The sequence below is a fragment of the Tyto alba genome, unplaced genomic scaffold (assembly GCF_018691265.1).
Source record: "Tyto alba isolate M040663 unplaced genomic scaffold, T.alba_DEE_v4.0 Super-Scaffold_40, whole genome shotgun sequence".
Lineage (NCBI taxonomy): Eukaryota > Metazoa > Chordata > Aves > Strigiformes > Tytonidae > Tyto > Tyto alba.
This window is the reverse complement of record NW_024881316.1, coordinates 49868918-49894460: the sequence shown is the minus strand read 5'-3', so window position 1 is coordinate 49894460 and position 25543 is coordinate 49868918. Positions and strand designations below refer to the sequence as shown.

Sequence of the window (25543 nt, the reverse complement as noted above, 5' to 3'; positions counted from 1 at the left end):
TCTAAAAGCACTGTCAACTTGCTGTCCATCTGCCCTGGACATCCTGGGGAATCCTGCTGCTCCTCTTGTGAAACCCACGTCCCTTTCTCCAACTCTTAGCAACGCAATCAGGGCTCGGACCAGCGCCGTTCAGGTTAGTCTAGCAGGGATGTTTTTTTAGGACAGGAGGGACAGGAGCGTGGGCATCATCCTGCTGTATCCTGAGGAGCATCTCCTGCAGGTTTGGGCAGCGTGGGGCAGCTCTGGTCCCACCTGAGAGAGGACACAACCCACCTGCCCATGCATGGCTTCCCTTACACCAACACGAGCCAGGCTGGGGTGGCCCGGGCAGGCAGCTTCTCCCTCCCCAAAATCCGCCTGCGAGAGCTGGCTGGAGCTCGAGGACCTGGATGGCACCAGCCCCCCGGGGCTGCGCAATGGGGTCTGGTCTCCACGCCCAGCCCTGACCCCCACAGTGGTCCTCGGGGCCGGCCAACTCCACCCGACACACACCCAAGCTGAAAGCACAGTCTCAGATAAGGTTTGCTCAGGGAAAGGTCTTTATTAAGATGCTGGCTTGGACGGGAGGCCCTCAGGGCTGTATGGCGGGGGTGGGGGGACAGGGACATGGTTCCCCCCCTGAGCTGCTGGTCTCCAGGAGAGATTTCCAGGCATCACAGAGCCCTGTTGGCATCAACATCAGAGCAAATCCCTGCCCGTGGGGGCAGCCCTTGCTGCCACGAGGGCAGACCTGGGCGGGGGGGGTTTCAAGCACCGTGGATAACCGTGAGCTTTGGGGTGTCCCAAGAACCGGAGGTGACGGCTGATTTTTTTTTTTTTTCCTCCATCCCCCACGTCGCCCCCGTCAGTAAAACACCTTTTCCAGGTAGGTGTTCAGGAAGATCCCCGTGGGGTCCAGCTTCTCCCGGATGGAGCAGAATTTGGGGAAGGCTGGGTACATTTTCTCAAAGTCCTTTCGGGTGCAGCTGTGGGCCTGCGGGAGAGAAAGTGTCCAGGGGGGGAGCCCGTCCCTGGGGAATGTGTCTCTGGTCCTGGACACCCCCCCACCCCTCCCCGCCACCACGTGCTGTGGGAAGCCCGTGCAGAAGTGGTGGGACCTCCATCCCCTTACCTACGTGCACAGGGTGGGTAGCAAACAGGGGAACACCATCTCCTTGAGGCACCCAACTCCCGCCGGGACCAGCCTGATGTGGGGGCTCTTCTCTGACCCCCACTCAACTGCAACCCCCCTCCCTTCCCATAAGAAGCCGTGATGGAGAAGGGGAAGGGACCCCCTTCTGCAGACCCTCTCCTCCCAGAACAGGGCTGTTGTCACCTTTGCCCAGTGTGGTCTCCCACCATGCTTCTTCATGATGCCCTCGTAGGTCAGCCAGTAGTTCAAGCGGGGGACGTTCTTCCCGTAGGGCCTGGAGGGAGGTGGATTGGGGGGGGGGGGGGCATTAGCAGGGGCTGTGGGGGGGACATTTGCACACCCAGGAAACCTCCGTGAGAAACCCCCACCTGGGGAGAAGGACATCCCCAAGGGCCCATCACGGGCTCTGTGCCCAGCAGCGGGTGATGGAAACCTTCTGGGAACCAGCATGTCACCAGCACTCGGCCAGTGGACCCTCACGTAGGACAACATCCTCAAGAAACAGGGGTGGGTGGCTCCAGGGTGCTTGAGGGCCACCCCGTTCCTTCTGGTGTCGGTGTGCTTGAGCTGGGAATTTGCTGCTGCCGGGTCCCTGGGCACCAGCACGCCGGCCCAGGGAGGAAGAGGAGGAGGAGGACAGGGGGGTGGAATGGGGCCAGGGCTCACCTGTACATGATGATGTTGATGTAGCAGCTGTCTCGCTGGAAGCAGGGGCTCAGCCAGATCTCGTCCCCCTGAGCGAAACGCACCTCCACGGGGTAGTGAGCCACCACCTTGGGGTTGTTCTCCAAGGCAGCCTTCAGCTCCAGCAGAGCTTCCTTCGTCTTCTCACTGCCCAGGAGAAGCCCCCCAGCCCCAGTTAATGCCAGCATGGGCACAACTCTTTGGGTTTGAACCCCCATCCCCACAGCTCCATCCCTGGCCCCAAGACATGGTGTGGCACGAATTTGGTACCCCAGGGCAGGGATGCAGAAGGGTCCCCATGCTAAGCTTGCGGGTAGGACTGGTGCCTCCTAGCCAGGTCCTTCTCTCTCCATGGCTTTGCTCCTGCTCCAGGCAGGCTGGGCTGGGGCAGAGCACAGGCAGGGGATGGCGCGTGGTTCGGGTACTGAGCCTGGCTGGGGGTGGACAGGGAGGGTCTGCAGAGCCATTTACATGGGGATGGCCCAGTCCTGAACGTGCTGCTTGAAGCGACACTCGTAGTTGAAGATCTTGTAGCTGATGGCGACGTTCTCCACCCGTGAGCTGAAGAGGAGCCAGAAGAAGAAGCGGTTGATCCAACACACCAAGCTAGGCATGAAGGTGCTGCAGGGGAGAGAGCAGGAGGCGAGATGTGACCCAGAGCTGCTGCCCAGGGTTCTGCCAAGGGCGGGCTCTGAGCTGTGATGCCACAAGCCACAGCCTGGGGATGCTGGCCAAGGGGATGTCCTCTCAAGGGCTGTAAGCGAAGCTGCCACCCTCCAAGGGTGCTGGCGCCCATGGGGTCCTGCAGCCCCGCCGGGAGATCGCCTGCGCTCACCCCACCTGATCTTGAACCTCGCACCCTTGCCCTCAGCACCCTCCTCCTCCTCTTGCTGCAGGCTAAAAAAGGGGTGCTCGGTCATCCCCTTCCCTCCCCCTCGAGACCTCATTGCCTCCCAGGCTGTGGAACTGGGCATCCTGGCACTTGGGCACAGAGAGCTACTGGGGACAAGGTGGAGTGGCAGGGTGGACCCCTTGGCAGAGTCCTAAGTGGCCGCGAGCCCCTCTTCTCCCTCTTCATGGGGTCCAGACCGGCTCTGCTGTGCCACCAGGCTCCTGCTCCCCAGCTTAGCCTCCACGACCTGCCTGGATCTCCCCTCTCTTCCCTGGCGCTCAGGACACGCTCGCAGTCAACACCCTCCTCCAAAAAAAAAAAAAGCTCCTTTGCGGCTGCAAACCCACGCTGCTTCGACGCGCTGCACTGCCTCCGTGCACACGAGAGGGCAGTGCAGCCCCCCACATCAATCCCAGTCCAAACCAGCTCCTCCGGCACAGGAGCTTGCTTGGAGGAGACGGAGCATCTCCTTCTTCCCCAGGGATGGGGGTGCTCCGGGTCACAGCCCTCCCTTGCCGTCCTCCCTGGGGGTCCCAGCAAAGCAGCACAGGTTTCAATGCAGAGGTGCAGAGGACAGATCTGGATGAGGCCAGCCCTGGGCAAACCTACCCAAGCCCACTTGTCCCCTGCCACTTCCCAGAGCATGCTCCTACCTGATCCAGAGCAGAAACTCCAGCAAATAATAGCCAACAGCATAATCCCACACCCAGCTGGCAGAAGAAGAGGGGAGCTGGAAAGCCAAGCAGAGGAAGACGATGGTCGTTAGGGACTAGCAGGGTTTGCAGCTTTCCTGCCACCAGGTACATCCACGGACCAGGAGCAACCTGGGAGCAGGGGTTTGGAGAAGGCCACCCCAGATCTCTCTCCCATGATGAACCAGGGCCAAATCCAGTCCGAGGAAGAGACCAGGATTTGTCAGGAGGGTGCTGAGAGCTTGGATAGTCCCAGCTGCCTCTATGTCTCAGGACGGTGGGGCATGGGCAGAGCCCAACCCAGCCCCAAAATGCCAATTCTGTAGTCAGCCCCCCAGCCCCCAGCAGCCCTCGGATTTCAAGCCCATCCTAAAACACCGGCTCTGGGAGGGCACCCAGTTTTCTGCACGAGTCCTTCTTCCTTCTCCCTTCGCACACGGAGCCCGGTGGGACCTGCCTTGTTGGTGGGATCCTGGTAGATGACGCTGACGTTCTCGCTGTGTGGGAACCACAGGAATCGGAAGTATTGGGATCTCTTCAAGTGGTCCTCGAGGTGATCGAGGACCTGCAACAATGAGAGAAACGGGGGGGCTGGTCGGTGACTGTCCCCCACTGTGGAGCAGGGACCTCCGGTGACTCCCAGGAAAGCTGGGGAAGGTCCCAAGGAGTCTGCCTGCAGAATCTTGGCAAGCCTTGGGATGGAGGGGGGGTCAGTACAGCCCAGCCGAGCACCAGGGGGGCCTAACAGAGACCATGGCCCCAACATTTGGGGAAGGGCACCGAGCATGCCCACCACCTCCTCTGCCTCAGCCGTGGCAGAGCCCCCCCCCCACCCCAGTCCTCCAGATGCTGCATCTGGCACACACCCGAGCTCAGACCCCACATCCTTCTGCAGTCACACCTCTGCAGCCCCTCCCAAAACTCCTCCCTCTGCATTCCCAGATGTGAAGCAGCACAGCCCGGGCTGGAGGGGCCCCCTCCAGCTATCAGCCATACAGTGGGGCAGGCCGGGGGGGGGTGCTTCCAAAATCCATCTCCCTGGGCCAGCGTGAGGGATGCCCTCCCCAGCTTTCACACCTTGGCAGCAACAACCCTTTGCAGCTCTGGAGCCCCGGGACGATGAGGGATGGAGCCAGGATATGATGGGGGATGGAGCCAGGCTGTGCTACACGGCCCTGTCCCAGAGACATCCTCAAAGGCAGAATTGCCAAATTATTCATAAGGACACAAAAAAGAGCTTTAAGAAAGGGAGCTCTTGGGTGAGCTGCCTGCCAGCAGCTGAGGACGGCGAGGCACGGGGGGGGCTGAGCGGGCAGGGGACAGGCAAGATCATGCAGGTGATGGGGGCTCGAGGAGGGGACCGCAGCCCCAGGACATACTCAGCCTGTTCCTGGAGCCAGCAGGGGCTTGTCCCAGGGCTACCTGGAGGGAACCCCCACTGCCTGAGACAGCAGCACCCGCAGAAATGAGAAGACCCTTCAGCCCTCATCCCTCCCTGTGCGTGTAAGGGTAGAGGGACCCTGTGCCCACCCCCTCCACGGTGCTATTTTGGCTGGGCCAGCACCCCTCCCACTTGCAAAGAGCTTCTCCATCCAGCCCCTGCTCCTCCTGCAGAGATCTCCCACAGCTCTGCAGAAAGACTTACAAACCCCAGCAGCTTCGGTTCAAGGAGTTTGCTTGCCCCAGGAGAAGGTGCAATGACCCGCGGGTATAACCCCAGGAGTGTCACCGGTAACCTCAGCTGTGAAGCTGCTCCTTTCTGGCTGGGTCATTTGAATTATTTGTCTTAACGAGCAATTAATCACCAGGCTGGGCTGCTTTAGCACCGAGCATCTTCCTGTGACCCTGCCATGAGGTGAGGGTCTCTGTGGGGTTGCACTGCCATAATGCCGTGGTCCCGTTAAAGCAGGGAGGATGGGAAGACAACCAGTGTATTCCTGGAATTAATGAGAATCAATCCTAATGCTGTTGCCTTCATCTTCACATCTGCAGCTCCCAGAAAGCCACAAAATCTCTCTAAGACGTTCCCAAAACAACCCATTTTCTGGTCAGAGAAATTCTTACGTTGGGAACGATGGTTGTGCAAGTAGAAGCAGGACAAAAGCCATCACCCCACATTTTTCCCGGTTTCATTTAGGAATGAATGCATCAAGCAGCTCAAACAAGAGGCGGGGGGGGGGGGGCAGGAAAAAAAAAGATGCAGCTTTCCCAAGGTGATCCTGCCAACGTCTGTTCGTCTTCCAGCCGCGGCGTCTGAGCGCGGAAGCCAATTGCTAGCGGGGCGACCTTTTCAATGTGCGCTTTTGAGTCTTGCGATATCGGCCCGAAGGAAATAAGCCCAGGACTTTGTAGGATAATTGCAGGGCAGCGGGCGAGAGCCGGAGGGAGGCGGCGAGCGAGCCGGCTTCGGCAGCCCTCGGGGATGCTGTCTGCTTGGCCGAGTGCCGGTGAGGTCGGGCGGTGGAAATCTTGCCGCTGTAACGTGGCCAACGCACGCAGCGGAGATGACCCTGGGGCTTGCAGAGCCCCAGGGGATTTTGCTCGTCTTTCCTTCCCTCCCAGGAGCCGAGAACAGATCTCTTTGCTTCACAGAGGCTGGGTGAAAAGAAGCTGCTCGCTTTCTTGCTTGCAAACACCCTCGAGAGCTCACCGAGCTGGGGGTCGGGCACCCCGCCTGCTGCGATGCAGGCTTGGCTGCTCCAGATGGTCTTCGGGGAAAGGACAAGGATGGGACAAGCGGCAGATGTGGAGGATGAAGCACAAGAAGTCACTAGCACACATCCCGTAGGTCCATCAGAGGAATGAAGGGGAGCCAGGGAGCACAGAGAGCCCGCATTTTGGGAGAGGAGGGGGATGCTTAGCCTCCCTTCGTGCCTGCCAGGACCCCACCGCATCAGGGGACAACATCTGAGCACCAGTTGGGAGGGTCACTTCCATCCACTGAGGCCAAAAAGCAACATTTCTGGCTCGGAGGGCCAAGGTCAAGCCCAGCAGTGGTGAAAGGGGTTTAGGCACCGGGTGGTCTTGGAGGATTTGGGCTTGAGGGGACCATCCCAGGTGCCTGAGACATCCCCCAAAGGGTTAGGAGTCAGGTTAGGGTTAGAAAGTGATAAGCTTGGGCCAAAAGAAGTGCTTCTTCACCCACCAGGTCGCTAAGCTGTGCAAGGCTGCAGGTGGTTAAAAGTTTGCCTGGGTTCAGAAGCAGATCAGAGACCTTCCTGGAAGAGAAAAACTCATTGCCTCGTTACATATATACAAACCACCTCCAGCTCAGCGAGCCCCAAAGCTGCAAAGATCCAGGGAAGAAGTATCGTAGCTGAGTCTGACCCATCCTCATCCTCATCAGCCTCCCGGCAGGTTTGGGGCAAGGGGAGGCTGACTCCATCCCTGCCACCCTCCAAGGATGCTCCGCAGGTCTCTCTGGTGACCTCAGCTCTGCAGTGAACCCTCTTGGTCCCGTGCTTTGTTCCTGGTCATTGTCAGCAGCCAGAGCAGCTGAGTTTATCCCAGTGATAAAAGACAATCACGAGGCCAGAGAAGAAAGCATGCAGATCTTATATAACCACAAATCCAATCTCGGCTCCTCTGACACATATATTATTTGCAATGTCTTAGATAACTCAGGCTTAAATATTTCAAGCAACCTGCTCCCTTGCCATTATTCTCTTCCGCTTCAGTGGGCCACTCGACATGAAAGCCAGAGATCTGGAAGCAGGCGAGGAGCAGTGATGACCAAGAATTGATAAAGGCATTAATATTTACCGAGTGCACTCTCGTTTCACTCTCCTAACAGCCCCAGGGGATGGGGAAAGATGGGCTGAGCTGTGCAAGGGGCATAGCCCGGGCAGATGATGCTGAGCTGGGTAAAGCTCAGCCTGGGCTACCTGTCCTGCTCAGGATAGCAGGGTTATCCTGCGCCTGAGCTTAAGTTTCCTAGCTAAAAGGCAGATTAGGAGGCGTAAAACAACTCTCAACCTGGCAAGAAGGTGCTAGAGGATGCACTGAAGGTCCCAGCAGTCTGGCAGGGCGGGTGAGGACCAAGCCGTAAGGAGCTGGTGGGCTCCCACCACATTTAAACATATTTAAATGCATTTAAAGTGGGGAACTCCCTGCTGCAGGACACCAGGGAAGTCGCAGCTCCGGAAGCAAACGGGCAATACACAGGCAAGAAATACTCCTGAGCTATTAAACACAAACTCATCACCTCTGCAACTGGAAACACCGGTAAGGAACTCACTGCAGGCTGGGAGGGCACCCTGGAGAAATATCCTGGGGAGTTTCCCTTATTCTTCTGTCTTCCCTTCCCACCTCTCAGGAAAAATAAGACCCTGAAGTGCTCCAGCTCTCGATTGCTCTGGTGTGGCTGCCCTTAGCAGGGGTGGCAGCAGGCAGGCAGACACACTAAAGGATTCGGGTGATGCTCCACAGACCCCTCTGTCCACCGCCCCGGGCCAGCCCAGCTCCCCCCTGGCACAGCACAGGGACCGCTGGGTTGCTGTGGATCGGGGCTGACAAAGAAGATGCTGCAAAAGTGCCTTAAACTCACATTCCTGGTGGTGTTCAAGCCACCCCAGCGGGGCACTGAATAATTCAGTCCTTAAAAAATTAAGGACAGCGTTTCTCAGAGCTTTACCAGTGCTGCAGCTCTGATCAATCCAGCAACAAATTTTGCTGCTCATGTCCAAGGGCTATTTATTTTTTTATGAGCCCAACTTAATGAAGGCTTGTGTTGCCGTTAGGCGGAGCTGGAACTGGACCTGTGAGACCCAAATGAGGCAAGGGATGAGGATGCTGCTGAGGATGCCCCAGCAGGGACGGGCAGACCTCGCAGGATGACAGAGATCAGTGGCTGAAGCATATCCAAGCTCCTGGAGAGGTTCGTTTCTACCACCACTGGTTTCTTCCTCCTCGTGGACTCCATGCCTCAGTTTCCCCATCCAGAAATCCTTCCAGTGAACACAGTGAGTCCACGCAGCATTTAGAAGGCCACCAGATCCTTCGACTTGCAGATGGCCCTTTCTCTGCAGGCTTCAGCCTGTGCAACGCTGCAGCCCCCGGCGATGATCTGGCACCAGAGGCCTGGGACAAGTTGGACGATTGCTCAGCTCAAGGTCACATCCTGATACGGCAGCCGTGCCAGGCTGCCCCAGCCACGGAGAGGCTGAGCATCATATGGAACAGCTCGCTCCATCCGACTTCCCAGCCCCGTGAGGGTGGGAGGGCCCCAGGGAAACGCCTCCAGAAGTTAAAAGGAGTTTATATAAGGGCAGAGACAGGGAAAGTCAGTGTGGATGTGCTCCCAGGAGAAAGGAATTCCTTCAAATCCCTCCACAGGCATGCCCACTGGGCCTTCAAAAGGCTTTCTGAGGGAACCAGATCCCACCCACCATTGGCCACAGAGCCACGTGGAGACCTCGTAAAGCCAAGGAGATGCACTGCCCCCCCCCCAAAAAGGCATTTCGTGCCTCTCTCGAGGGAAATCATCCTGGCTCCTGCTGGGGATGGAAAGCTCAGCTGGAGGAAACCACTCTCCAGCACTGAGCATTTCTGTACCAGCAGGCCAGGATCCTGTCCCCGGCGTCTCAGCCGCGTACTGAGCAAGGACTCGTGCTCTCCACGGTCAGCCCAGTGCCCTTTCATAGGCTACATGCAAGATGCTGTCTTCAGGAGGGAACCCGGCCACGAAGAGGGGACAACAGGGAGAGGAGGGATGGTGGGACAGCAGAACTTGCCGAGGAGGAGAGAGCGTGTGAAATCTTCAGAGCCGTGCAAGATCCTGATCTATGAGAGAGCAGGTCAGAAACACCCTTGGGAAAGCCACCTTCCTTGGGGATGCCCCAGACAGGCCAGTCACTAGCGCCAAACACTTTAGCCTGGGTGATCTGGACCTTCGGTAAGACAGAGACAGGCAAATCCAGTAGCAACACAATTGGCTGAAAGGGCGTTTTCCATCATACGACCCAAATGCAGCTCTGGGGTTGGAGCCTGATAAGGAGTTTCTTCAGACAGACCCTTGAAACGTGTCACCCATCGCACTTCTTCTCATCCCCAGCACCGTTCGTCCCAAGTTCAGTTCAAAAGAGTCAAACCCAGCTTCACACCGGGAGACGGAGAGCCCCGTCCCCAAAAAATACCCCCACACACCAGCCGGCCAAGTCATTATCAAGAGCACGAGATGCTCACGGACTATTTGAAGTGGCCCATCTGTTGCTGGAAAAAGCAAGGCTCTCTGTTAGCCGAGCAGCAGGAGACAATGAGATGGGAGACAGCACTTCCTTGGGGAGCAAATGGCTCGTGGGAGCAGCCGTGCCCTGCGGGATGCTGCTCCTCTCCCCCGGGGACCCAGCTAGGTCCTGCACGCCTCTGGGGCCTCTGGCTCCACACAGGCACAATCTTCTCCCCGCTCTGGTTTAGTCCAGGCAGCTCATCAGCCCATCAGCCCAGCCCACGCTTTCCAGCAAGGGCAATTTTCTCCAGCTGGAACATTAAATCTGCATTAGGCTTAGTCATGCGTGCCTGGAGTCACCAGATCTCCGCTGACCTGCGATCACTGGGTTAAACAGAGCAGAGGTGTCGTGCTGGAGCCCCCCTCCTCGGCCCCGCCGCGGCTCGGGCTCGGGGGGGGGGCAGCCCAGGGAAGATGATGATGATGATGATGGCTACGGGGCAAACCTTCCTCCCTGCTCCGGTGGGACCGCTGGCATCGCACAGCCCGGAGCTGCTCTTGCCCTCCCTTAGCCCTGCCTGCAGCGAGGCTCGGGCATTGCCCACGAGACAGGGGAAAAATTTCAAACCCACTGGGATGGATGCAAGGGCTAGACCGCAGCTGGAGGAGGCCGGGGCAGGGGGGGGGGTGGGAGCTGTGTGTGTGTCTGATTTTTGTCACCTCCGGGCTGAGGCAGGCAGGGGACAATTGATGCGGAGATGTGAGGATGATGCTGCAGAGGGGCGAGGAGGTGGCTGAAGGACACAGCCACGTCCCAGCTCAGGGTCGCTCCCCGCAGCCCTAGATGAGAGCAGAAAGTCTTTGGCAGGTTCCTGAGGACACTGGAAGCCACCAGCTTTCTCCTGCAGCCATGAGCCACCCCGGGGATGCACGGAGGTTGGTCTGGGACAGTGAAAGCAGATATTTGAATCGCATGCTGGATAAAGGCAAAAAATACGTATCAGTCTGGACTGGTTTTAAAAGAAGAGCTTGGGACCAGCTCAGGGGCGGGCATGGCAGTGATGAAAGAGGTGAGGTTTCATGTCGCCTTCATGCCCCAGAGGTGGAGCTGAAGGCAGCTGGGAAGGGACACAACTTCTCCCAAAGACGGTGCCTTGCAGTTCTCGAAAACCACCAGGAATAATAAATAAAGGAAATTACTTCCACCTCCGTGTCTTTCCCCGCAGCTCTCCCTCCCAGCTCCTCCAGGCTGGACGCAGAGGGGTGGCTGCGGAGGGTCCCAGTGCGAGGTGCAGAGGTCCCACCTGCTTTTTCATCAGGACTGAAGAACTCACGGAGACTCACACTGTAGACTTACAGCACCCTGGGCTTCCCCACCCGGCCTCCTCCCAAATTTTGTGGCCAGCCAAGCTGCCCGAGCACGCTCAGCCCTCGCCTCTGCCCCACGCAGCACCCCTGGGAACGGAGCAAATGTCTTCCCACAGCACAAGGGGACTCAGCACCCCCCATTTCCCACCGCCCCCCCGGCTCGGTTTTGCAACCACGCGAGGGGCTGCACCCCAAACCCTGCTTTGCTCCTGAACACCAGCTGCACGATGCAGTGAACGTCTCGCTGCAGACCCCAACCATCCGCCTGCCCTGCGTGGTGCAGAGGTGGCACTGAGTACCCCTCGTCCCCACCCCGCTACCTGCACCCCTCTGGCCCCAGAAATTGCTGCTCCCGCCTATGGGAAGCTAAAGTGGCATTTGCTAAGAAACAGGGCTTTTCCTTCCTCTCCTTTGTCACCCTCCAGATGTTTCACAGAACCACAAACTGGTTTGGGTTGGAAGGGACCTTAAAGATTATCTAGTTCCCCCCTCCCTGCCCCGGGCAGGGCCCCCTTCCCCCAGCCCAGGGGGGCTCCCAGCCCCGTCCAACCTGACCTTGAACCCTTCCAGGGATGCAGCATGTTTCCAGCTTAAAGGCCACCATGAAGCAACGCCACGAAGATGCACCAGGAGTGCAATCCTACACGCGCCCGTGGGATTTTCTACCGGAGCATGACCACTTCCCAGTCTCCCTTCGACCGTGTCACCTCACGGGGAACCTTCCCTATCCCCGAGGAGGCTTTGAAAGCAATCGCCCGTGTCGTACCTCGGTGAGGGTGGAGGGGAAGGCCACCTCATGCAGGTGGAACTGGGGCACGCACTGGAAGGTGACCGTGAGCACGACGCCCAGGCAGCCGAGGTGCAGGCGGGCAGCCTGGAAGATGTCCGCGTTGACGGACTCGGAGCACTCCAGGATCTCCCCTGAAGCTGTCAGCAGTGTGAGTGCTACGACCTGCCGAAGGGGAGCAAAGCTTCAGCGAGGGTTCAGTGTGTCCCATCCCCATGCCAAGACCTTGCATCCACCCCAAAACTTAGGGCTGGGGGCTAAGCAGGGAGACACACACACACACCCCCCCCCGGCCCATGACCATCATCGCAGGGTGCTTTCTGCTGAGGTTGGCTCCGCCAGCCCCTCTCCTGCCACCTTTGATGTAGCGACACAAAAGGATTCTTCACTTTCTGGGGGATGTAAAAAAAAAAAAAAAAATCAAAGAAAGAAGTAACACTCCCCCCAAATTACTTCACTTCTTCATAACCATCGGTGGAATCACTATACAGGATTATAAGCTTGGAGTGGAGGATTTTCGTGCCTACTTAAAAACAGACCTGGGCCCCGCAGACCTTTGGTTTTGGGGGGCTCCACTGCAAGAAGAACTGCTTTCCCTTTCGTACAGAGCTTATTCATCGGACTGTAGGATCATAAAGCACGGGGACAGAGGAGTTTTGAGCTGGATCGTGTTTTGGCTGGCAGATGAGGAGGTCCCACTGTGCGTGGGGTATTTGGGGGTCCCCCGGGGGGGGACAGGACCCCTCCTGGTTGCGGTGTGCTCCCTCCTGACCCCAGGGCTGGGCACAGTGGACCCAGACCGGGTGATGGGACATCTCCCCTCGAGCACTGCAAGATGCTGGTGTCCGCGCATCGACACAGCCCGACTCCCGTCTCACCTGGGTGGGCAGGATGCCGTGCCTGATCCCAGTGTTGTGTGTCCCCGTCCCGATCACACCAGCCGCTGCCACCTCAGAAACAGCTCCTAAACTGGGGGCAGATGAAAGGGCTGAGGACCTCAGTGCGTGGGACGCGGCGTGGGGCACAGCCCACCATGCCAGGCGTTACACTGGATGCGGACCCTGCACAGAGACACCCCCCACCACCCCCCCCCCCCCAGGACATGCCCCCCTGCCCCAACAAGCAGGGCTTTCCACCCTTCAGGGTACCCTGCAGCCACGGATGGGTTTATTGACCGTGTGTGCACGTCTCTGTGGGACATGCCTATCAGGGTGATGCTATAATCCGTGAGGAGGAAGAGGCAGCAGGTCACCGTGCTCAACTCAGCTGTGTCCCATCTCACAAGTCCCCGCCTCTCCCCATCAGCCTGGAGCGACTCAGTGGGGTGGAGACATCCCTCCGTATGCTCCCAGAGCAAGGGGTGAGGAACCCGGGTTCACCCCAGAAACGTCACTGTGGAGCAGGGCTGGAAGCAGCATCCACAAACATAAGGGCTGCAGACCAAGGTCCATCCCTCCAACCGCGGCCGAGGCAGGCACGTGGGGATGGCAGAAGGTTGAAGCGAACCGTTCCTGCCACTTCCCCCAAATATTCCTCCAGCTTTCCGACAGCTGGGGAGCAGGGACCTCCTGAACCAGGTGTGGTTTCTGTGACCACTGCAAGCCTCTGTGGATTCTCCTGCATGAAGGAGTCCTGCTCACCCCCCTCCCCACACACACCGTTGGTCACCTGCTCAGGTGGGTCTTATTTCTCTGAACCCTCGCCCTGGCCAGGGCTCTGACAAACCCATCACTTTTATCGACAGAAGAACGCAGATATTGAGCTAGACCGTAATTAAAGAGCACTTTCTTCCCTGAGGTCAGCAAATGAAAGCGGAGTGTGAAAAATGCTCTCCGTGGCTATTTCTTTTTGCAAATCCCTGCCTGAACGTGGCTCTCTTCGAGCCCTTGGCAAGACTGCAAGGTAGAACCACACGTGTTGGAGGCAGAGGGATCAGCTGGAAGCATCCCACCCTCTGCCCCCAGATTGCCCTGGACCCGCAGCCCATCACTTCCACCTCCTCTTCTGGGGAGAGCAGACACCCCAAAGCAATGCCGAGCAAAGATTCTCCCATCCCTCCTGCCAAGATATTCCAATGGCTAAGTGCCTTTTGCCATCAAAACCCCATTTCTAGCCTAATTTTGTTGACCATCAGCCTCCTTTGCCGAGAGCTGCCTGCTGTCAGCCTCTGCCCCATGCAAGGCACCCCTAGGAGGGGTGCTCTCATCTTTTTTAGGGCCTGGGAGCGTGGTCTTTTCCTTTGTGACACGGAAAGGACCAGCCTGGAGCGTGCAGTGAGAGCAATAGGGTTGGTGTGGGAATAAAGGTTCCCCTTGTCCGGCCTCCTGCTCCAAGGCAGGATCAGTTACTCTGCCATGGAGGGGGTTGGTCTGCAGGACTCTGGTGGCAAACCAGATCCCAAAGTGAACACCCGTATTCTGCAATAAAAGCTCTTCAAAAATATCCCTGGTTCGTCCAGGAGGACGCCCAGGGACGGCCCCACACACGTGTCCCACTCACTTGGCCAGGGCCAGCCCGTGCTTGCTCAGCTCGACGTTCAGATCCGAGAGGAAAATCCCACCTTCCACAGTCACTTGCTGCTTCTCCTTGTCCACCTGCAAAGGATGGGATAGGAGGGGAGTGGGGAAGGTCACACAGCTCAGAGGAGAAGCACCCCGTGGAGCACACCCCAGTGCAGTTGATGAAGCCTACGCGGGAGAGCCACGTACCGCGAGGGACTTGCTCCATCCCGAGCTGCCACCTCTCTCAGACCTTCACCCCGTCCACCTCAGTGGTGCCACTGGTTCCTGCCCCTGGTGCAGACCCTGCTCCCCTTCCCTCTCCCCGGGGTGGCGTAACCTCTCCCGTAACTTCTCCCAGGTGTTGGTCAATGCAAGGGAGAAGCACCACCCCCAGCAAAGCTCTACTTTCAGCAAACCTGCCCCCAGCAAAGCTCTACCTTCAGCAAACCTCTTCACTCTCTGCCCTCCTGCCTTGCTCAGCCAGCTCCCGGTGGAAGGCGAGCTTATTGCCATCACGAGCTCTTCATCCCACTTCTGACAGACAGAGCTCTCAGGGAGGGTGCCGTTCCTTAATTAATTATTGCTGTTAATTACCAGGAACGAGCCAGCCCTCGGAATATGCTGCTGGAGTCAGGATTTTTTCGTCTTCAGCTGCACACATACACACGTACAGAAATGCACACGGGCGTGTGCACGCACACGCGGCGCACGGGCACTGCTGCTTCCTTCCCAGTGTCATCGGATGGAGCAATCTCCCATGGGGACACTTCCCACCTGACACAGGAGCAAACCACGGACCACGAAGACCCAGCCGGGTCTCTGCCAGGCTGCTGTGCCGAAGGCACCTTTGCACGATCACATCCAGCTCGATCCCTCCAGGTACCTCCTCTCCCCCAGGAGACCGAGGAAAAGGTGCCAAGGTCAAGCCCCCGCTGAACGCACGCGCTTCTTTGCTTTTTTATAGCTGCTCCATACACTTGCAATGCACAAGGGATGCTTGTACACCGGGAAAATGCGCATTCCCCAGTCTTGCACCAGCATCTCAGGGTCTGGTTTGGGAAAACTCTTGGCTGCGAGGAGAGGAAAGCCTCTCCATCCCTTCACCTCCCAGCCCGGGCACGGCAGCGTTGGCACGATGCCTCCCAGCCCTCGGTGGCTGCACGAACAAGGGTACCACTGCATTTCAGGGGCACCACGTCACCTCCCAGAAGCAGATCTCACCTTGAGGACCCTGTTCATCTTCCCCATTTGGATCATGAAGTCATCGGTGCAGGCGATGTCCGAAGGAGAGTGACCGCCCCCCACCACCTTCACCCTCTTGTCCCTCTGCCTGGCCATGTCCAGGATCTGCAGAGGCAACAGGCAGCCCTGAGCATCCAACATCTCCCCCAAAGCCATGTGCTAAGGGCGGTTCCAGAGGCACTGAGACATCCCAAGCTAAGACCTCGCCTATGGTTGACATCCATTTACTTGGATAACTCATCACCTGGGAGTACAACCACCCCTGGAGCCCAGACACCTCCTGAGACAACCCTTGGGATCATCCCCGGGGGTTGGACTGAATGACCTTTAAAGGTTCCTTCCAACCCAAACCGTTCTGTGGTTCGATGATCCCAAAAGAGGTGATGCCCACCTGAGACACCCCAGGGTGACAGAGGCATCTCTGGGGTGACAAAAGTGAGCCAGGACTCCCAGTCCTCAGCATGGCAGCTGGGGTCAGGCAGGGGACCCCAGAAGGATGCCAGATGCTGGTGCCCGGGGAACAGAGTCTGACTCGAGCCAGATGAGCCCGTTACCTGCACCTTTTAGGTGTTTGACACATCTGCTGGAGAACATGTGCGGTTTGGTAGGATGGGCCATCTCCTGGGGCCAAGGGGAAGGACTCATGCTGTCACCATCTGTGACCTCTCTGGCTGAGCATGACGGAGCATCACAGCCCTTCCCGGTCTTTCCTCCTCTTCATTTCTAACGGGTTGTCTCCTGGAAGTACCCTCCTTACCTCCCGGATCTCCTCCACCGAGGTGGGCTGGAAGTACAGCTCTGGTGAGGAGCCGTAGGTCTTGGCCCAGTTCTGGAATTTGACTCCTCCCTGGCCGTGAACCTGGAGCATAAACAAGAGCTAAAGCAGAAGAAAGCGAGTGCCTCCCCTGCTTTTCCACACAGCCCATCCTTTGCCTGCCACGACCACTGTGCCAGAGCCAGTTTTCCAAAAGGATTAATTATTTATGGACACGGAGGCTCCTCTCGACCCCTTGGGTCCACAGAGCAGGGATGTCTCCTCCATGTGAGCAAGTCAGCCTGGCCTCCCTCGGCAGTCCGTGGGGAGAAGTGGGAGGACTCCCTGGGCTGTCTGAGACATCTCCCTCGAGCGTAGCCCACCCCTGCCTCCTACGACATGGGGTGTGCTGGGGTTCTCTTGGTTTGCATGGCCTCATCTGCTCTGGTCTCCTCCCGGACCTGGTCTCACCACCCCATCCCGACCTCGTGGCCCATGGGCATGGCCTCACGTCCCAGTGTCCCCAGATGGCCTCATCATGATGTGCTAACAGGGACCAGGTTGGGACTCCCCTCCAACCTCAGCCATCCACCCCCAGGCACCGTCCCCAGGCCTGGCATGAAGGGGTGCAGCCAGAAGACCCAGCCCCATCCCATCTCCGGGCAGGGGTTCACCCAAGATGGGACATTCCCAGGGAGGGGTTTGGATGAGTCCTGGCTGGTGGGGGCACAGTTTCTCCCTGGCTGTGGCCAGCCCAGCTGGGGCTTGGGCAAGGAAGGACCCAGCCTGGGGCTGGGCACCAAGCCCCGGAGAAGACGGTAAATCCCCCTGGCCCAGGACTGGATCCAACGTTCTGCCCCACCAACACAACACGTGTCCCACCTTGAGTCCAGGAGACGATTTATTCTCTTGCCTGCCACCTCCTGCGGTCTCCTTCCTCCCGTTCCCTCCATCCTCCTCTCCCTCAGCAAACCCTCCACCTTCCACCTGCCCACCCAGGCTCGCTCCTCTGCCCTCAGCTCATTTTCCATCTCCCTGCCTCTGTGATGGATCCAGCTCCCGTCCAAAGAGCAGACCCCCCAAAACTGGCCGAATTTCCCCAGGGGTGCAGAAGAAGCTGTCCCAGGGGTGTTTGCAGCATCCTTCCCCCCCCCCTTCCCCCACCACCTCAGCCCCCCCCCATGCTGATTTTAGGGGCTGGGCAGGGCAGGGCCAGCGGATGGCCCATCACCCTGGCCAGGGAGGTGACACAGCCGGGAGCCAGGGCTATCAGGAAGCTATTGCAGATAGCCCAGATAGCAGCAGGGAGCCCTCGGGGCGAGGGGGAGGTGGGGCTGGAGCTTCCCCACAGCATCCCCCACGCAGGTTAAAACCTGGAGCTGGTCTGCGAGCCAGGGCAGAGAGGGGGAGAGAGAGGGAAAAAAAAAATGAAAAAATAACCCAAAAGGATAAAATGGAGGAAAGTGAAGACCCATGGGTTAGAAAACCTGACCTGATTTATCCAGGGATAAATCAGGTTTTCCTTCCCTCTCTCTTTTCGGAGGCACCTTTCCTATTTCTCATCACGGGGATGCTGGTTATTAAATCCATATCAAAGTTGGCAATAAAACCGCATCATCCCAACAGCCCTGACCACGGCGCGTGGCTCCATGCTGCCTGGAACGCCTTTCCCACCCCAAAAAAAATGAGAAAATTCCCCTTTTTGGCTGCGTTGGCTTTTCCTTACCATCCCGTCGGCCTCTCAGTGAGATGCTGCTGGAGCGAGTGGGACTCTGGCTGCTCCGGCACCGGGGACGAGGGGTGATCCTGGCCGGTGCAAGGCTGGCAGAGCTGGTTCCTGTCTTGTGGCTCAACAAGGAGCTTCTCTCCAGGCTGGAAGGATAATGAATAACAGCCCTTCCCTTGGGATTTGCCTGATTCCTTGGGGGAGGAGAGGGGCTGAGCCCTTCGCTCCGGGGCCAGCGGGCAGAGCAGGATCTGAGCACGGATTTGAACCCCTCGCGCTACAGGGATGCGGCAAACGCCGCGGGTTTTGGGGAGGAACCGCTTCCCTTTTGGGGGTCCTCACCTTGGAGCGTGGGGAAATAAGGAAAACCCTGCCAGGTTTGGGGGGGGACACCTGGTAGTGGGTGCGTGGAGGTTTGGGGGGGGGGGGGGGGGGGAGCGATGCGACGGCCTCGCTGCATCGCACGGCCACGTGCGAAACGGGCGCTGGGGGGGCCTTCGCTCCCTGCCTTGCAAGGAGGAGGAGGCTTCCACGCCTTGCACACTTGCCTTGCACCCCCAAAATCCTTCTGCCGTCCCCGCTCTGGGGAGCAGAGGTGGTGGTGGTGGGGGGGGGGCCAGGATCCGGCTGGGAAATGGGTCTTCACGCAAAGGAGGGGCGAGGATTTGCAGGAGCTTTGCAGCGGTGGCTGCACTTTGGTGATAAGCAAAACCTCCCCGGGCCCTCATTAAGGAGGGGATGATAATGATTTTTCCCAGCTGGCTCACTCGGGCAAGGTGACCTCCAAGCCCCGAGCGGGCGGGGGTCCCCTGCTGCGGGCAGCCGCCTTCGCAAGCCCACGGGGACACTCTCAGCCACCCAAACCTTTGCAGCGCAATCACGAACTGGGGGTGAGGGGGGGTGGAAATTATTTCTTAATTAGAGCACAGGAGCCCTGCAGCCCGAGAAGGACCTCGCAGCACCTCCAGCAGTTTTTTCCACGGGTCTCCCCATGTACCTCCAAAGCTCCTTGACCTCCTGACCATCCTGAAACCTGGGTGACGTTTTGTTGGCTGCAAAGCAGCGAATTAGAGCGAATTAATGAATAATCCTCCGACACACTTTCGAGTCCAGCTAGGCACCAAGGGGGGTCCAAGCAATTGGGGTCAGACCCCACGGAACAGCTCTGGGTCCAAGCGCTGTGCAAAGGTCATCAAACCCTGTCTGGACTGTTAATAATTATTCATGAACAGTGCAGGGCGAAGGGGACGCGTGTGGAGAGGGACATCTCAGTCTCTGCATCCAGGAGGGATGTCACAGCTCGGCTATTTACAGCTGGAGGGCAGGGAACAATTCAATTAAAGGTTGAGAGAAGGAAAAAACAAAGGAAAGAAAACAGGGGCGTTTTGCCAGGTGTCGGGGCTATTTGTGAATTTATTTGTGAATCGATGGCATTTTTTGGCGGGATGGGAAACGCTCTCAAGGGGTGTAAATCTTGGGAGCACGATGCCGGAGGGTGCTGCGGTTGGGTGTGCGGGGTTATCGGCCTGGCTGGGGTTCTGTGAAGCAGCTGAAATGGGGCTGGGAGCTGGGAGAGGCCCCTCTCAGCACCCTCGGGTGCTTCTGGTGTGGAGCGGGCCCAGCAGCGGGAGGGCTGCTGGAATTTCCTGCCTTTGCAGCTACTCTTTTCACCGTGAGATCTGCAGAAATGGCTGATGCATTCCCAGCGTGCGAGGCACTCCCAAATTGCAGTGCGTTCCCAAATTGCAATGCGTTCCCAACTTGCAGAGTTCTCAAATCGCAGTGAGTTCCAAAATTTCTGTGCAGTCACGAATCACAACGCACTCCCAAATTGCAAGATGCTCCTAAACTGCAGTGCGTGCATTCCCAAATTGCAACTCACGCCCAAATTGCATTATGTTCCCAAATTGCAGGGCGTTTCCAATTGCAGTGTGCTACCAATTGCAGTGCATTCCCACATTGCAATGGACTCCCAAACGGCAGTGCATTCCAAAATCGCCGTGTGTTCCCAGATTGCAGTGCGTGCATTCTGAAATTGCAAGGGTCTCCCAAACTGCAGCACACTCCCAAGTTGCAACACATTCCCAAATTGCAGCACATTCCCAATTGCAGTATATTCCCAAATTGCAATGCATTCCAAAATTGCAATGCACTCCCAAATTGCCGTACCTACCCAAACTGCAGTGCATTCCCAGTCGCAGTGCAGGTCCAGTTTGCTGGAAGCCTGCCTTGCCGCTGTGCTGGAGGGGTGCACGCATTCCCAAATTGCAATTCCCAATCTGCCCCTGAGCCAAAGCAGGAGCTTGCAGAGGGGATTTGCCCCAAAATTTCGCTGGTGCCTGGAGCCTTCGCCCTCTCCCCTGCCCATCGCACTCCTCCCCAGAGCTGCCACCTCCCCTGCAGCAGTGGGGAAACTGAGGCAGGAGAACTTTGCTGAAGCTCTTCGTGTGTCAGAGTCTTGCGAGCCATGCGAGCAGCATCTCAAGCCAGAAATCAGGTGGGATTTTTTTTTTTTTTTTTGTCTTCTCCGTTTAAAAATAAAACAGTTGAAATTTAATTATGGGCATCTTTTATTCTTCTCGATCTCCACGTTTTTGTTTTTGTTTTTTTCTTGCTTTTTTTTTTTTCCTCCCCTCTTTTTTCCAAGTTAATTGCTTCCTTTGCGAAACAACGGGCACAGCGACCAATGTCTGCAGGAAGGGAGGACAGGACCAGAGTTGGACCCTGCGTGGCAGCAGGGAGATATTGTCCCTTAATTGTCACCACCGGGCACAGCCAGAGTCCCACCGTGTCCCCCCTGGCACCCCCTGCTGCCAGCACCCATGGGTGCCTCACACCTTTTGAGGGAGAAGCTGATTCAAAGCAGAGGAAAACAGCTCATTTCCAGGGGTTGGGGGGCGGCGGTTTTGGGGTGGGTTTGTTTTTTTTTTTTTTTTGGTCCTGGGGACAAGCAGAGCTGGTCACATTGTGCCACCCCCGCTGGGTTTGGGTCCCCAGGGGAACCGGCGCCGGGGGGGGGGGGGGTGTGGCCCCACAGGGACCTTCACCCCGGGCACCCAGTGACCGCAGCAATTTTGGTCCCAGAGTCCAGGGCCGGGCTGGGTTGAAATTTAACCGGGTGCCATCAAGTTTTGGGGGGGGGGGGGGGGGGTGTGTGTGTGCACACAAAGGACGGCGTCTGGGTGCAATCCTGCCATCCTGCACCCACACCCCACGGGGCCCGAGCTGGACACTGCTGGGGGGTAAGGTGCTGGAGGTGCAGGATTAAACCCAGCTCCTCCCCACAGCAGCCCCGAAGCAGCTGGCTCTACCTATATTTTTTTTTTTTTCCCCCCATTTCAGATGGGTTTCTAAGGAGAAGCCCTGGAAGCTGTGGGTTTTCCAGCAGGGTTACCCCAACAGCTGCGGGGTTGGGGTTCTGCACCCTCCATAATCCCCTCAGCGTGACCCTGCCAGGCTCTGCCTGCACCCTGCACCCCCTGTGAGCACCCTGTGTGCACACCCTGCACCCCAGTGCCCGCATCGAGCACCCCATGCGTGCAGCCTGCACCCTACGTGTGCACCTTGCACCCCGCTGCCCGCACCCTGTGCCCCGTGTCTGTGCCCTGCACCCCATGCGTGCACCCAGCACGTGCACCCTAAACCCCCAGTGCCTGCACCCTGCACCCCGTGCGTGCAGCCGTTGCCCACACTGTGCACCCTGTGTGTGCACCCTGCACCCCAGGACCCCACACGGTGCACCCCGTGTGTGCACCTTGGTGCCTGCACCCTACACCCCATGTGTGTGCACCCTGCACCATATGCGTGCACCTTGCACCCTTTGTGTGCACCCTGCACCCTGTGTGTACACCCCGTACACTGGTGCCCGCACCCTGCACCCCATGTGTGGCACCCTGCGCCCTGGTGTCCACATGCTGCACCCCCGTGCCTGCACCCTGCATTTCATGTGTGCATCCTGCACTCCGGTGCACGCACCCTCCACCCCACGTGTGCACCCTGCACCATGATGCCTGCACCTTGCACTCCACGTGTGCACTGTGTGTGTGCACCCTGCACTGTTTAGGTGCACCCTGCGCTCCGTGCATGCACACTGCACCCCGTGAGTGCACCCTGAACCTTGCACTCCATGTGTGCACCCTGCACTTCATGTGTGCATCTCTCCCCCTGTGCATGCGCCCACCCTGCACGCTGTGTGTGCACCCCTGCACCCTGCGTGTGCATCTTGCACCCTCTGTGTGTGCATCCTGCACCCTGTGTGTGTGCACCCTGCACGCTTTGTGTGTGCACCTTGCACCCTGCATGTGCATCCTGCACCCTCTGTGTGTGCACCCTGTGCCCTGTGTGTGCATCCTGCACCCTGTGTGTGTGCACTGTGCCCTGTGTGTGCATCCTGCACCCTGTGTGTGTGCACCCTGCACGCTTTGTGTGCACCCTGCGTGTGCCACCCTGCACCCTGGTGCCCGCATCCTGCACCCTGTGTGTGCACCCTGCACCCTGCATGTGCATCTTGCACCCTCTGTGTGCGCACCCTGTGCCCTGTGCGTGCACCCTGTGCCCTGTGTGTGCATCCTGCACCCTGTGTGTGTATCCTGCACCCTGTGTGTGTGCACCCTGCACGCTTTGTGTGTGCACCCTACGTGTGCACCCTGCACCCTGGTGCCCGCATCCTGCACCCTGCGTGTGCACCCTGCACCCTGCATGTGCACCCTGCATGTGCATCTTGCACCCTCTGTGTGCGCACCCTGTGCCCTTTGTGTGCATCCTGCACCCTGTGTGTGTGCACCCTGCATGCTTTGTGTGTGCAGCCTGCACCCTGGTGCCCGCATCCTGCGCCCAGTGTGTGCATCTTGCACCCTCTGTATGCACACCCTGCGCCCTTTGTGTGCACCCTGCGCCCACTGTGTGTGCATCCTGCACCCTTTGTGCGTGCACCCTGCGCCCTTTCCGTGCACCTTGCACCCTCTGTGTGCGCACCCAGCACCCTGGTGCCCACATCCTGCACCCTTTGCGTGGGCACCCTGCACCCCGTGAACACCATCCAGCAGCCACTTCCCAGCGAGGGCTCATCCATCCCAGCGACCCTGGTAGGGTCAGAGGGACAGGAGGAACCCTGGGGGTGGCTGTCCCCCCCCAGACCCTCTTGTCCCCTGTACCACAGCGTGACTGCCACCAGTTTCTCCTCCAAGGCAAAGCCAGGCTGGGGAGGGTGACCAAACACATCCCCCACCACCACCTTAAGTGCTAAAATAAACCTGGTGGAGGATAAATAACAAGCCCTGAAGCTTTAATTCCTCCACCCAGGGCTCGGTGGGGGACAGACCCCCCCGGGCTTTGTGCTCACTGACCTTTGCAGCCACGTCCAGGGCCTCAGCCACCGGTGAGTGCAGAGCAAAGAACCGGGCGGGGGGGGGGGGATGCCCATCACACCAGCAGGGCCAGAACTGGAGATTTTGGGGAGTTCTGTCCCCCCCTTTTAGTTGTACAGCGCCTTGCAAACACCCCGCAAAGCGGCTCTGCAAACCCAGGTCTGTCCCCACAGCCGGGTCCCGGACCCGGCAGGTCCTGCCACTGTCCCCCACCCACTCCGAGCAGCCGAGCCTCCGCTCCCCTGGGATTCTTCAGCCGGATTCTTCTCCTCCATACCCATTTTCCTGTTGTCGTTCTCCAAGGCGAGCGTTTGGATCTGCTAGAGCAGGAATTACAAGCAGCTCTTAAAAAAATAAACCCGCCCTTCTGCGAGCTGCCCGTAACTCCGGGGCTTTGGGAGATCTTTTCTTCCAAGCCCTTGCTGCTGGGATCAGGGGGTTGAAACCCACCCTGAGGTCCTCCAGATATTTTCTTCTTGCTTTTCACACCCAAGAGCTGAGAGAGGAGCAGGATAGGGCCACTGTGCATTCTGCAAATGGACACCACGTCCACCCCAGGGCGGGGTTTTGCTGGTACGAGCTCCCCAGCATCCCGAGAGATGGGGTCCCTCTCCCTCTGCTGCACCCAAGACCACCACGAGCAGCTTCAAGCTGTGAAAAAAAAAAAAAAAAACCAAACTGCCCCAGAGGAGCTTTGTCTGCAGCCAGATTTATTTCTTTGTTCCGGGTGCTGTTAGGTGGCAGCAGCCGGTGCCATCGCTCATGTTTATGGCCGGAGGATTTCTCCTGGGAATAAACCCTCCCAGAGACGGAGCGAGGCCCCAGAGGCAACCAGGGTGGGATTTGGCATTTTTTTCTGATGGCGTTTGCCTTCCTGGACATGCCAGCAGTGAAGGGCATGTTTGCTTTGGCTCAGCTGGTTTCCTGGGTCCGTGCTTTGCAGGCGGTGGGGTGCCTCCAGCTTGACCAGTTGCCCTGGGCTGACCCATCCCACTGGTCTGCCCGGGAATCGGAGCCCGGACACAGACGTCCTGGGGATGGAGGATGCGTGCACCCACGGGACCGAGGCAATGTGCACCCCAGGGATGGAGGATGCACACACCCAGGGGATGGAGGATGCACACACCCAGGGGACCGAGGATGCACGCACCCCGGGGATGGAGGATGCACACACCCAGGGGATGGAGGATGCACGCACCCAGGGGATGGAGGATGCACGCACCCAGGGGATGGAGGATGCACACACCCAGGGGATGGAGGATGCACACACCCAGGGGACCGAGGATGCATGCACCCTGGGGATGGAGGATGCACACACCCAGGGGATGGAGGATGCACGCACCCAGGGGATGGAGGATGCACACACCCCGGGGACCGAGGATGCACACACCCCGGGGACCGAGGATGCATGCACCCCGGGGATGGAGGATGCACACACCTAGGGGATGGAGGATGCACGCACCCCGGGGATGGAGGATGCACGCACCCCGGGGATGGAGGATGCACGCACCCCGGGGACCGAGGATGCATGCACCCCGGGGATGGAGGATGCACACACCCCGGGGATGGAGGATGCACACACCCAGGGGACCGAGGATGCACGCACCCAGGGGACCGAGGATGCACACACCCAGGGGACCGAGGATGCATGCACCCCGGGGATGGAGGATGCACACACCCAGGGGATGGAGGATGCACGCACCCAGGGGATGGAGGATGCACGCACCCAGGGGATGGAGGATGCACACACCCAGGGGATGGAGGATGCACACACCCCGGGGATGGAGGATGCACACACCCCGGGGATGGAGGATGCACACACCCCGGGGATGGAGGATGCACGCACCCAGGGGACCGAGGATGCACGCACCCAGGGGATGGAGGATACAGGCACCCAGGGGACCGAGGATACAGGCACCCAGGGGACCAAGGATACGTGCACCTCGGGATGCATATGCACCAAAGCTGCACGCACCCGTGGGGCTGAGGATGTATACAGGCGGGGTGGGAGCTGGAGAAGCTGGTCTGGGCTGCAGGAGAAGGGGCAGGGGGCTGGCACGGGGTGGGAATCTGCTGGAGCAACGCCCTGCTGTGGCAACGTAGGGAGCGGGGATTATATATGGTGTGCAAGGAGGGAAAGGGGGCTTGGGAGCAACCCCGCAGGTCCTCCTCCCTCCCCCCAAAACCATTCCTGGCATCGTGCAGTGCTGGGCACCGCCGCAGCTTTGCAGCT

The 25543-nt window shown here is 58.7% G+C and overlaps 1 protein-coding gene across 1 annotated transcript; it reads right to left on the bottom strand.

Moving 5' to 3' along the window:
- Positions 1-526: 526 nt before the first annotated feature.
- On the bottom strand, positions 527-23875 carry LOC104357285 (L-gulonolactone oxidase-like). Its single transcript, XM_042803046.1, has 13 exons — positions 23761-23875; positions 17945-18090; positions 16222-16323; positions 15444-15569; positions 14221-14315; positions 12600-12690; positions 11701-11886; positions 3858-3965; positions 3362-3438; positions 2288-2437; positions 1799-1963; positions 1316-1406; positions 527-973 (listed from the first exon to the last, which is right to left on the bottom strand). Exons 2-13 carry the CDS (start codon positions 17945-17947, stop codon positions 845-847), a joined length of 1323 nt encoding a protein of 440 aa, XP_042658980.1. The 5' UTR covers positions 17948-18090; positions 23761-23875; the 3' UTR covers positions 527-844.
- Positions 23876-25543: the final 1668 nt, after the last annotated feature.

Coding starts and splice junctions, on each gene's coding strand:
- LOC104357285 (XM_042803046.1), bottom strand. Junction 3,439..3,857: donor ACCAGGATCCCACCAACAAG/GCAGGTCCCACC, acceptor TTGGCTTTCCAG/CTCCCCTCTTCTTCTGCCAG. Junction 1,964..2,287: donor CAGGACTGGGCCATCCCCAT/GTAAATGGCTCT, acceptor TCTCCTGGGCAG/TGAGAAGACGAAGGAAGCTC.